At 35.3% G+C, this 13,699-nt stretch overlaps 1 protein-coding gene across 1 annotated transcript in view; it reads left to right on the top strand.

The window, feature by feature from the left end:
- Positions 1–13,699, top strand: part of FBN2 (fibrillin 2) — a 262,634-nt gene that overhangs the window by 15,211 nt on the left and 233,724 nt on the right. The window contains exon 5 of the mRNA XM_027606724.2: positions 1,562–1,657. Within this exon, the coding sequence (XP_027462525.2) occupies positions 1,562–1,657 (96 nt within the window). The remainder of the gene's footprint in view (positions 1–1,561; positions 1,658–13,699) is intronic.

Genomic DNA, 13,699 nt, shown 5'->3' with positions numbered 1-13,699 from the left:
AGCATTCTGGATGAAAATAGGTAATCCAGCTCAGTATTCGTGGTAAGGAGATAGGAACACTATTGCATTTTTAGATATCAGTTTATATATTGAGCTTCCCTTTTTCGGTATGTACCTCATTTGACATGCATACAGATGTGCTTTGCTCCCTCGCTTGGCTTTAATGTTTTAAGCTCTATTTTTTGGACACAAGTCATAGAATATAATCCTCTTCGTCTGTGAGGACAGTGTTTATGTTCAACAAGGTGGTTGGGTTGATAGACAAGCTCTTAGTACCAGTATTTTCTCTCGGAGTAGGCATGATTCTTGGATTCAGCTGCCATCAGGGCAGTTTGTAGGAATAGTGATTTTTCAGGGAATGTCCAGAATGGTCTTTAGAGAGTGGTCTTCTCTTTGTGGTTCTGGCTGCTGAGGGTGGTGCAGTGGGGGAGGGGAGCCGCTCAGGGTCAGTTCTGGCTCCCTGGGGCCCATGGAGCCTGAACTGAATCCTGGTCTCCCTGGTGACAAGTGGAAAGGAGTGAAAGAGTGTATGCTGCCTGTGTTCGTCTTAAAAATTTTGATTTTGGGTTAATTTTTTAATAAAAATATTTCTTGTATCGACACAGTGAGGTTTTTTTTCCTTCTTTCCTTTTATATCCTGTACGTACTCTACACATTAGTTATCTCTCTTGGTGTTTCATTGCTGAATTGATGGTATTCCCCCCAGCCCCCACTGTTCATGTTAGTTTTTTTTTCCTTTTCTTATTTACCCACCCCGGTCTTTTGTCTTGGGGGGGGGTGCTTTTTTCTTCTCTTTTTTGCCATATCCTCTTTATTTTTCCATATCACATCCCTCGCTCTTTTCCTGTCTCTCTGCTACCTATAGTCTGCCGCCTTTTTCCTACGTTTTCCCATATTTAATTTCTTACCTGCAAAAATTGATTATGGGGTAATAGAACTCAAATAACGAATTGAATAGTTACATTCTGACAGTATGAGCATTTGAGCCAGCCAATCCTTGTGATTTTGTTTAAAAGAAAAAAAAATTTACCAGATGTGTACCTAACAATGTGATTTACATGAATTGTGTAGGCTTTTGTCTCAATATACGTTATGTATATTTATTTAAATGCCTTCTATAAGCTGTAGATTGTGTTTGAGAGGGAAGATCCATTATGGGCTGCATTTCCACACTATACTGTACAGATGACCTTTGAGCAACACAGGGCCTAGGGGTGCCAGCCCTCCACGCAGTTGAATATCTGTGTATAACTTTTGAATCCCCAGAAACCTAGCTACTAATAGTTTGTTTGGAAGCCCTACTGATAACATAAACTGTGGATTAATAGATATTTTTTAATGTTATATGTATCACATACTGTGTTCTTAAAGTAAGCTAGAGAAAAGAAAATGTGATTAAGGAGCCTAAGGAAGAGAAAATACTTTTACAGCACTGTACTGTGCTTATCAGAAAGAATCTGCTTATGAGTGGACCGGCATAGTTCAAACCTGTTGATGTTCAGCGGTCACCTGTACTTGGAGATTGACTATATAATGAGCTTCTTGCTGTGTTTGTGTGCAGCTGTCTGTGAAAATGGGTGTCAGAATGGTGGACGTTGTATCGGACCTAACCGCTGTGCGTGTGTTTATGGATTCACTGGTCCACAGTGCGAAAGAGGTAAGAAAAGAGAAATGAGACCCTCCCTTTGGAGAAGTCTCTTTTGTTCTAAAAACATACAATTTTGGGTTATCCAAAGAAAATTCTAATGAAATTATATTTTTATTCGTCTTTGATGATGTCTGTAACTCGAACTAGGTAAGATTACTAGACATAACTAACAACAGCTGAAGAGTGTCAGTTTTCTCCACCGGAGTGATCTCAGTTCAGGAGGCCCTGGTGGAAGTTCTGTTGGGCAGGAGAAAAGGAGTGGATGCTCAGCAGGCATCCAGCATTGTCTACTTTACCCATGTAAATGGTCAGCCAAGCCAATGTAAAACCAATTTACCATGATATGAGTAGCACTTAAACTCATGATCGGTAGACTGCTGGAAATCTCCAGTGTCGATGTGCTAAATGGACTATTAATGGTGTCCTGGAAGCAAATGGGTGCCAGTGGCATATCAAAGATGGTTAATCTTAAAAAATGTGATAACTATTTAACACTGAACCGTATGAGTGAAAATAAGGTTAAACTGAAAGCAATATTACATAATCACTCATGATGACATACATCCTCAGTTTATTTTCCCAGGGCTTGTCATAGTATCTAAACTTGTACAGCGCTTTCTTTGTTGCAAAACGTTAGAGTGTATGAAGCTATGCCACTGTAATATTACAGATAAGTAGTGGTGATGGTTTATATATGTAAAGAGGTTTTAAATTGCAAAGAAACCTTGGATTTAAAAAATTATACTCATTACCCTGACAAAAACTTCATCTTAATATTTGGGTTAAATCCTGAGAAGAAATAGAGAAATCAGAATTCTAGTTAAAGTTTGAAAAATGAGATGTATGAAGCCTTTTAACATACACTGGTATGTATATAAACCTTATGATATTTAAATTATTCCTAAGGTAATTGAGATTTCTTGGGACTGAAGTACATTCCACAAATGACAGAGTTTATGGTTATACTTAGGGCAAATTTAAATGTCTTTACCAGATGCTTTTATTTTCGACAGAAAAATTAATTATGAAATGTTAGCATAAAAAGGTAAGTTGTTGAGAATGGAATAACACAAATTTCCTACATAATGTTAAGTTTATTTAAATACTACAGAATGAAAAATATTTCAATTTAAAATTTCAAACATCATTATAATTGGTGGAGATGATGTTCATTTTTCTGGAAGTCACGTAATCTCTGTAGTTCTCTCGTCCTGAAGCAGATTTCAAGGTCAATTCCTAATTGGCAAAGGAATTAGGCAGTTTCAAGTCAAAGGCTTCCAGGCATTACATCAGCATTCTTCAACAGTTATCCATTCATTAGATTTGTTAGTCCTTACTACGTTTATGGGAATCCAATAAAGACATACGTATCTCTTTCACGTACAGTAGCATGTTTTCAGAAGAAATTACAAAACTAATTAGTTAATGAATTGGCCTGAAGAATATTTTTTAAAACATGGGTTTGCTTCTTAAAAATCTTTTCAATTAATACCCTTCCGATGAAAGTTCTAAAACTTTTTTTCTTCCAAACAAAGTTAATAATTCTCACTCTGTATTGCAAATACGAACTTACATGCTTTTAGAAGATATTTTCAGTGGAATATTTTAGTGTGTAATAGCTAATCCCTGTAAAAGTAGAGTTCATAGTTTTTCTTAAGAAACATTGTTTATACAGATACACAAGGAACAGTTCATTTATGTTGAGCTTAGTGAATAGGCTCATGCCCTGTTAACATTTAAAGTTCATATTGTGTTTCTCAATTACAGAGTTTCAAAAATATATGTTCTTTGTTCTCTTAAAAAAAAAAAAAGACTTTTGTAAAATGAGGGATGTTTTTCCTCCTTAATGTAGGACACATATAATTTTCCTTTAAATTGGCCTCGGGGGATCAGTTGTATGATAAAACATGGCTGCTTTTCCAGCTATCTAGGCTTCTGGCAGACTGGTTTCCGGACTGGAGACAGAGACTGAGTGGTAACTGAGTGGCTGGCATGATTATGGTATTTAACTTGAGTCTTGGTGCTGGGTAAGCTGAACCTCTTTGGAATTCTCTTCTCGCTCATGCTGATACATACAATGACCTTTTATACTTAGCACTGCTGATTGTAGAAGGCAGACAACCCAGCTGTGTCCAAGGCACATGTAGAGACTCAGCTCTTTTGGCTTCTCTTTCCAAATACGTGGCATTTGAAAAAAAGATAAATATTGCACTTAATATATACGTGAAAATACAGAGAAATGGAATTAACATCATATATCAAGACCTGGTGCTTTTTTCCCCCAAACACTTAAAGTGTACCTTATTATTTATCAGTAGAAATTTGTAGGGGATGGGGTGGGCACCTTGAATTTTCCTTAAGGCTTATATAAGGACCATCTGTTAGAAATATACCCTAGACTCTTTTAAATTATGCATAAATTATTACTACACGCTGTTTTTATCATGTAAACATGATTTTCTTTTAAAAATGCATAAGTTTGGTGAATTTCAAATATCTTTGTATGTAGTGACATTTCATTTAAAATGTACATTTTTTCAGTAAATGGTACCTTAAAAAGGAAGATTGGAGATTAACTTTTTAATCTATTGACATTTTTTAAAAAAAATTTTATTGTATTAGTCACCATTAGTTTTTTTTTTATGTTAATCACCATACATTACATGATTAGTTTTTGATGTAGTGTTCCATGATTCATTGTTGGGTTAATCTATTGACTTTTTTAAGAAAAATTCCATTTGTGAATCTGAAAGCTACTTTAAAAGAGGTGAGATCAAATGTTAAAGTCTATGAAATAGAAACTTTCAAGCCTTTGTGTAAAATGAAACATGGATGGATTTCTCTTCGGAACGGGTTTCATAAAATCATCCAGTTGTAGAACCTCATGCATGATCTCACTGTCTAAAAGCCTTTTGGAGGAGTCACTCAGCCTCTCCTTGAATATCTCCAGTAACAGGTTCTCTCTCACTCTCTCACCCCATTGTGAAGCAGGGTTTCATAGTCAGAATCCTGGTTGTTCAAATGCTGTATTATTATGGTTCTGCTTAAGCTAGGCATTTAGCAGATGGATAGCCCATTCCTTCTTGTCCAGATGATGGTGACTTCTCTAAAAGGAGGCACCCGTAATCTTACCCCTCAGGTTTGCATATTCGCAACTTGAAGTGTAATTATAAGCTCTTGAGTTATTCTGTATATTTTTGTTCATCCACCCAAATACTTCCTATTTCAGGAAGTGAAGTAACTGGGACAGCTATTCAGCCTACTCAGACCATATCTAGATTCTCCAAAAACAAGAGTGGAGGCAGGCAAACTAGGGTTTTCCTGAATTCTGGGTATTAGGGAGACCAGACCTAAGTGTGTTCAGAAATAATTGATGCATGCATTAATTAACTAATTGCACGGTCTTGGAATTTATTATAAAGTACACATGGTGAGTTTGTTTAGCCTATGAAGTAACAGCAAATTAGTGTGACCAGGAGTACAGGGGAGCATGGGGAGAGATTAAGCGGGTGTACTATGCAGGATTCTATACACAATGGATTTGATGCTTCCAAGAAATGTATAAGCAGTACTTTTCAGAAAAAAATCCTTTCATTGTAATATTCTTATCTTAAAAAGCGTTTATTATAAAATAGTTTCAAAAATATGATAAACAAAAATATGCAGTTATTCATAATTCTTCCAGTCAGAATTAACTACTTTATAAAATTTGGGGGGATATGCTTTGAATCCTTTATTCTACTACACATATATTGCTTTTGAAGATTGGGATCTTTCCATCCTTACTGGAATCCACCCTTCTGTAACATGAAATCTGCTTGTATCATAGTTATTATTGTATATTAGTTAATATTTAAGGTCATTTCCAGATTTTCTTTTTGTTTTGTTGGCTTATTTGTATTTTAGCAATGCCGTGATAAGAATCTGTGTAGATAAATCTGTAACCTTGACTTTATTCTTAGAAATGCATAGAAATGGCAACTGCTGAGTTGTTGAGTATGTAAAAATGTAAAGCTTTTGATATATCCTGTTTATTTCCCCTGAAAAGGCTTTTTATGATTTATTCCTTTGGTATTATACGTAGAAAATCTTTCTGCATTCCCAAATCTTAAAAATATCTATAGTTTTCCCCCTAGTGCAATGGAGATTTTATTTCTTTTTGCTTTTTAAACCATAAGTTAGAATATATAAGAGGGTAATTTTTATTTTTAAATGAGGTCAATTTATTTATGAATATTAATTTTCATGTATCTTTTGAGTGCTTATTAAGTGTTAGGCTAGGTAGTTGGAGCTCATGCTACAAAGACAAACAATAAAACTCTGTTAATGAGAGGCAAACTAAAGAACAGCAGTGGTCATCTACTTAAACATTAAAAAGAATATAATATGTAAATAATGTAATAGGAGTAGGGACAACTTTATGTGAGAGCCCAGGAATGCTTCTTAGTTAAGGAAGAATTAGAAATGTCTTCCTGCAGTTAATCTGAATGGAAAAAAATATAACTCATTATAATGAGAAAGAGCAGGTTGGGACTAATTCCTGTATTGATATTGCAAGATACATCATGGTTGACTTTTATGCTACAATAACATTATTTAAACTCCATAGTTAAGTACCATAGTTAAGTACCAGAGCTGAACTTGTTTTATAGAAATAAAATGTGTCTGCCTTTCTCTTGCACCCTGAAGATTTAGTGAGAAAGAAATTAGAAGGACCAGGGAGAGAATGTTACCAACCACAGATGTCAAACTCACGTGCGCCCAACACGCACGCACACACACATACACATATTTCTGCACTCGTGAGACTGTTAAGAACATTTTATAACCTCACACTCTCTAAGCTAAACTTAGCCTTAAATGGGCATCAGAGAAATACCAAAAGATCTGTGAGAACTTTACTTTTTGGCACTAGCTCAGATGACATCCTTATCTTGAATGCCATTAATAACCCACCGGCAAAAAAAAAAAAAAAAAAAAAACACAACGGCAGGAAAATGAGAGCGAAAAAGCGGACAGTGAAGGAAGTAAAGGGAAGGAAGGAAGAAAGGAAGGAAGGATGGGAGAAAAGGAAGGTGGAATACTAAGAGTGAGAGCGGAGATGCTTGGTTCTAGAAAGGGAAGTTCTGCATTTGAGAGACAGTCATCGACTGATCTGGTCTGGGAGAAGCCAGGGCTCCCACTCCTCAGTCTTTGCTTTAAACCTCTGCTCTTCGGAGGTGCCCAGGGAGACCAAATGTGTTGGCAGCCTGTTAAACTTCGATGCTTTACCTTTGAAATTCCTTTGAAGTAGAGCAGTGAGCACTTTCATGTATTGCAGCTCTAAGTGCCCTTATTTATACATTTCTTTGTTTTTGGCTTGTCTACCTAGAGGCAGGGAAACCTGCAATAGAAAATTAAAATATTAAAATATTTTATGTGTGTGTAATTCCATAAATATTTTCCTCTTTTCCTATTTCAACATCTGATTGGAAGGCATTAGACATTAACTGGTGTGGAACATGGGTGCGCGCGCGCGCGCGCGCGCACACACACACACACACACACACACACACACGAATTAAATATAAAGAAATGTTATATAGGATTCAGCCAAGAATAATAATAAAATGTGCATGTGTACTCTGTACATTTGACCGTTGAACAACAAAGGTTTGCACTCTGTAGCTCCACTTATATGTGGACTTTCTTTTTTCAATAAATATACTACAGTACTGTGTATTTTCTCTTCCTTATGATTTTTTAGTATTCTGTTTTCTCTTAGCTTACTTCATTATAAAAATGTAGTATATAATACATATAAAAATACATGTTAATCAGCTGTTTATATTATTGGTAAGGCTTCTGGTCAAACAGTAGACTACTAATGGTTAAGTTTGGGAAGTCAAAAGTGATAAATGGATTTTCAACTGCATGGGGGTCAGTGTCCCTAACTTCTGTGTTGTTCAAGGATCAATCGTATTTCAAAAAATCTCAAACATTATAAATTCCTAAACAGCACCTGCATCCAAGGGTTTCAGATAAAGGGCTGTGGACCTGCACTTGCTTCATGGAATTGTTGGAAAGATTAAAAGCAGCAATGTGTTCAGCTCCTAATATATAAGAGGCAGAGTGCCTGGCACATGGTAGGCATCCACTAAGTAATATTTGTTGTGTTTTAAGTACACAGTGTGTAGTCAGAATCAGAACTGAAATTTGTCATATTTTAAGTACACGGTATAGTCAGAATCAGAACGGAATAGTAAGACCTATATGACCTTGGACATGTGATTGCCTTCTCTGATCCTTGTTTCTGCATATAAAATATGTGTCTTTTGTGTCACCTTTATTTTTGTGACTTAAATGACACAGTATAATACCTGGCACCCAATAAATGATAATCATTGATGCTAATCTCTCTTAACTGGACTCCCCATTTATCAAAAAAAGTAAATAATGGTGGCTGGCTATTCAAAATGGAATATTCAAAAACGGAATTTCAAATGGGGAATAAAAGGATTTTGTTAATTACTTAAGTCATACAAATAAATTTTCGTGCTGTCCTTATTGAGAATACATACCATATTTTAAGAGAGGCTCCCCTCCCTGGTATGAGAATATAATGAGATATCCAGTGCCTAGCCAGGGTCTAGTACAGGGAAAGTACTCAGTGAATGATAAGCTGTCGTTGTGGAAAATGAAAACAAGATATGACAGGCTTTCTTGGACAGAATTGTCTTGATGGAAGAGAGAGATAATTCCCAGATTACTGGGACTATATCAGATCAGGGTGCATCAGTTGTGAACAATGTTAAGTTTTATCGTTTTAACTTCTGTAGGTTTTTTTTTTTTTTGGTAATAATACACAGAAATAAACTGAAAGGTAAATGTATCATTAGCATTACTTTGCATGTTATACGGTTGGACTTTTAGACCCTACTTATGTTGTTTTGACATATTTATGCTGTAAATCCCAGTGTTTATATCAGTAGTTACTATTTAACTGGTCTGTTTGGTCTTAGTCTCTGCCTTGGCTGTACACAAGGTCTATTTCTGAGCATTTTGCAGTAGAACTGATATATATATGTAGGGTTTATTTTGCTCAAGATACTTGTAATCAGTAGTCCTGCATGTTGCTCAATCTAATAGGAGGAGGTTGGGGAGAGTCTTCAAACAGGTCAGAGAACAGTTCCTCTATGAAGACTTCCTTGACTACCACACACCCCCTGCCTCACTTTACTTTTCAGGCAAAAATTAGGCATGCTCCCCTATCTACCTGTCATGTATCCCATTCCTCTAGAATAGCTCTCTTCATCGCTGTGTTGTGACTGCTTGCTTACCTGGCGGTGAGCTTGTTTAGAGCAGAGATTTTTATCTGAAGTTGCTTTTGTGTTCCTTCTCCTCCACACAATGCAGTCTATGCAGGGCACACCAGTTATGTAACTGGATAAGCATTGGGGTTCCACGTCGAAGAAATAGGATGAAAAAAAGTATGGACATGGTAGAAGCCCTTGAATGTTCATGGAGGCTTATTTATCATGGAGGCTGTAAGACACACTTAGTGAAACAGAAGCATAGAAGATGAGGCTGGGCAAATAGACTTGGACCTTAATATATGAAGTCTGGAATGCCAGAGTCCAGAGGCTGCCCTCTGTTCAGCAGGCACTGGGGAGAGGGATTATGAAGGACTTCTGTACTTGAAAGTAGTTCTCCAGAGTGGTTACTCTGGAGTGGCAAACAAAAAGGAATAGAGAGTGGAGAAACTGACACACGTACACCATTCTGAACTCATTGCATGTCAGCTAGATCACAGCAGTGGATATATTATGTTTGTATGTTTTTATTGAGACTATGGATTTATATATGTGTAAAATTAGATTGCTAGTATTAATTTGGAAAGGAAGATTATGTAATATTGAAAGAAAATGATAGTTATTGAACATTTACTATGATAAGTGCTTGAGAGGAATTAATACTTACAACAACCCAAAGATACCATTTTTTCAAACATCATATTAACAGATAAAAAAACTGAGACACAAAGAGGTAAAGCATTTTGCTCAGATTCACCCAGATAATAAAGGGAAAAAGAAGGGTTTGAACACAAGTGGTATAACCTCAAAACTCATGCACTTAATCACAGTTTTATTTAAGTGAAACACAGCATTGTGGAAGTAATATATTCCCACTCTGTGGAAATGTATTGTGTCAGTTGTTCAGTATGAGAATGATAACAAGGTACATGATTGCAATCGAGTGAAAGAGATGGCTTGCTATTTTTGTATTTTGTTATATGGCCCAGGGATATCTTTTTGGTATATAAATTTCAGATTATACCTCTGAATTCATATACCCAGAGATTGTTTATGTATATGATCTTCTGAAATATCTGTTCAAAACTCATAATGCTTAAAGGGAAATTGAGACTTATATTTCCAGCCAAGATGGACTAGTAGGAACCAGATGAACCCCCTTGCCTGAAAAGAACTGAAAAACAGAATAAAAGATATGAAACGATGGTTTTCAAGATACTGAACATCAGATAACAAAATATAGTGATAGCTGAAAGAAGGACTTCACTAGATTTCCACAGCTTTCTGTTCGAGAGAGTTTTTCCATTATAGCTACACAGACTCCGTAAGTTGAGGAGATGGAGTTGAGCTTCTGAGGAGACCAAGATAGCTAGAGTTCTCCGGATGAGAGTTCTCCTGGAGAGGAGAGAGATGTATATATTTAGAGGGCCTCTCTCAAATTTTCCATGGGACACTGGTCAACATATTGCATGTGAAGAATGTATATGAGAATAGAGAAAGAATCACCCAAAAGAATTGGAATGATACTCAGAGCACTCACAAGCCCATAAATACTGCCCTTCCCTCAAACCAGGATGGAGACATCCCTACATTTTCTACAGGCCAATGGTTAGAGTACCCAGCAAGGTCTGTATTCGGTAGTGGGGAATACTTAGCTACAGACTAAATGCTGCTCTAGTCCTGGTGAATAAATCATAACAGCAGCATCCAGTAGGATCAAACATCCAAGCACAAAGTTCAACAATATTTGTAAGAATACAAATATACTAAACACTCAGTAAGTTAAAATTCACAATATATGGCATCTAAACAAATAGTATCATTCACACATTTTCTACAAATAAGCAGAAGAGTGTGATCATAATGAGAAGAAATATCAGCTTATCAAAATTAATCCAGAACCTACCTGGATGTTAAAATTAGACCAAGAGACTAAAACTGTTACCGTAAGTGTATTCTGTATGCCCATAAAGCTAGAGGAAAGACTCAAAGTGTTAGAGATGTGAAATCCAAGTTGAATTTCTAGAGATGAAAACTGTAATATCACAAGTGAAATATATTCTGGATGGGATTAATGGCAGGTTAGACATTGTAGATATAAAGATAAGTGAACCTGAAGATGTAGCAATGGAAATTACTCAAAATGAAAGAGAAGGAAGTTTAAAAAATATGGGAGCATGTCAGCAAGCTTCCGGTGAACGGTATACATGTAATTTGGAGCTACCACAGGAGTGGATGGTAGCAAAAACATATTTGAAGAAATAATGGGCCGTAATTTTCCAAGTTTGATGAATTCTATAAAGTCACAGAACTAGGAAGATAATGAATCCCAAACAGAAGAAACATTGAGAAAACTGTCTCAAGGGAAAACATGATCAAATTGCTCCTAACTACATAAACAGAGAAAATCTTAAAAGCAGCTGGAGAAAAAAGACTCTTTTTGTACAAAGTTTAAAAAGATAAGGATCACAAAAAATTTCTTGTCGCAAACAGTGCAAGTGAAAGACACTGGTACAGCATACTTAAAGTACTGAAATTTAAAAAAAGTCCTAGATTTCTATATCTAAGAAAATGTCTTTCAAAAACAAAGGCAAAATAAAGCCTTTTGTAAACATATAAAAGATGAAAGAATTCATCACCAGCAGACCTGCACTTCAAGAAATGTTAAAGGCAAAAAAAAAAAAAAAAGTTAAAGGCAGTCCTTCAAGCAGACGACAAATAATATCAGATATAAATGGATCCCTACAAAGGAAAGAAGAGCATCAAAAAGGTATCCGGGTAGATACATAAAATTTTTTTCCTAGAATTTAAGTCTCTTTGAGAAGCAATTGGGTGTTTAAACAAAAATAATTAAAATTTTCTGTGGAGTTTTTAGCAGATGAGATGGTAAAATGAAACATCAACCCAAAGGCTGGGAGGCTCTTATACTGCCAAGTAGCATAATGTCACTTGAAGACACACTTTGATAAAGATGTGTACTCTAAGCCCTAAAGCAACCACTGAAAAATACAGAATCTTAACTCATAAGTCAACAAAAGGTGATAAAATGGAATAAAATATACTCAAAGGAGCAAAATAAGGTAAAGAAAATAAATGGACAATTAGAAAACAACTAGAAAGTGGTACAGTTAAACGTAACCATATCAGTAATGGTTTAAATGTGAATGGTCTCAGCATTCAATTAAAAGGCAGAGATTGTTAGGATAAAAAACCAATATCCAATTATATGCTACCTATAAGAAATCTACTTAGATTAGAGGATACTAATAGTTTAAAAGCAAAAGGATGGAAAAAGAAATATCTGGTTGATACTAATCAAAAGAAAGCTGGAGTGGCTTGATTAGTATCAAAGAAAGTAGATTTTAGAGCAAAGGGTAGCATCAGGCATGAAGGTCATTTCATAATGATAAATCATGTAAAGGGATGTAACAATTTTAAATGTTAACCCATTTCATAACATGGCTTCAAAATACAGAAGTAAAAACTGATAGAACTGCAAGGAGAAGTAGACAAAGCTAGTTATGGCTGGAGATTTCAGCACCTCTCAATAATTGAGAGAAGTAGATAGTAAAGATAGAGAAGACTTCAACATCACTATCAATGTACATGATGAGTTTGACATTTATGGAATACTCTGTTACATGATAGAGAGTGTACATTCTTTTCAAGTCCCCGTGGAACATGTAGCAAAGGAGATCATTTTCTGAATTATAAACCAAGTTTCCATAAATTATACAATGTGTGTTCTCACTCTACAGTGGAATTAAATCAGAATTCATTAACAGATCCCTGCAAAATACATTCTGTATTGTATAATTCATTTCTAATACCCATGGATCAAAGAAGCAATCAAAGGGGAAATTGGAAAGCATTTTGACCTGAATAAAAGTGAAAACACAATATATCAAAATTTTGGGAATGCCACAAAGGAGTACTTAGAGGGAAGCTTATGGTGCTGAGGTCTATGTTAGAAGAAGAAAATTCTCAACTAAGTGAACTCAGCTTCTTCATTAAAAAGTTAGAAGAGCAAGTTAAACCAAAGTAGAAGAAAAGAAGTAATAAAAGTCAAAGTGAAAATACATGAAGTACCAAACAGAAAAAGTAAGAAAATCATTGAAATTGAAAGCTATTTCATTGAAAAGATCAGCAAATTGAAAAGCTTGTACCCACAATGATCAGGGAAAAGCAAAGACAGAAATGGTCAATATCAGGAATGTGAGAGATGATATCACTACAGATTTCACTGATATTAAATGGATAATGAGACAATATAATGAAAAACTTAAAGCCAATAAAAATAAAGTGGACAATTTCTTGAAAGACACAAATCAGAAAGCTCACTGAAGAAGAAATAAATGAACATGAATATCTCTATATTGATTAAAGAAATTGAATCTGTATAAGCCTTCTCATAAAGAAAAATCCTGACCCAGATGGCTTCGGTGGTGAATTCTACCAAACATTTAAGAAGGGAATAATGCCAATTGTATGCAGACTTTTCTAGAAAACTGAACAGAAGTTAAAGCTTCCCAACTTATTCTGTGAGGTTGAATTACCTCGATACCCAAATGGGAAAAAGACATTTCGAGGAAAAATAACATAATATTTCTCATGATGTAAAATTCATCAGAATTTTAGCAAAGTATATCAGCAGTACTTTGAAAGGATAATATAAGCAAGTGGTATTTATCCCAGGATATTAAAAAATCATATTAACATCATATTAACAATTTTTAAAAATCCTATGACCATCTAAATA

Source organism: Zalophus californianus, chromosome 5, assembly GCF_009762305.2.
Source record: "Zalophus californianus isolate mZalCal1 chromosome 5, mZalCal1.pri.v2, whole genome shotgun sequence".
NCBI lineage: Eukaryota > Metazoa > Chordata > Mammalia > Carnivora > Otariidae > Zalophus > Zalophus californianus.
Note: the sequence above shows the minus strand (reverse complement) of the source record. Positions and strands in the feature narration are given on the sequence as shown.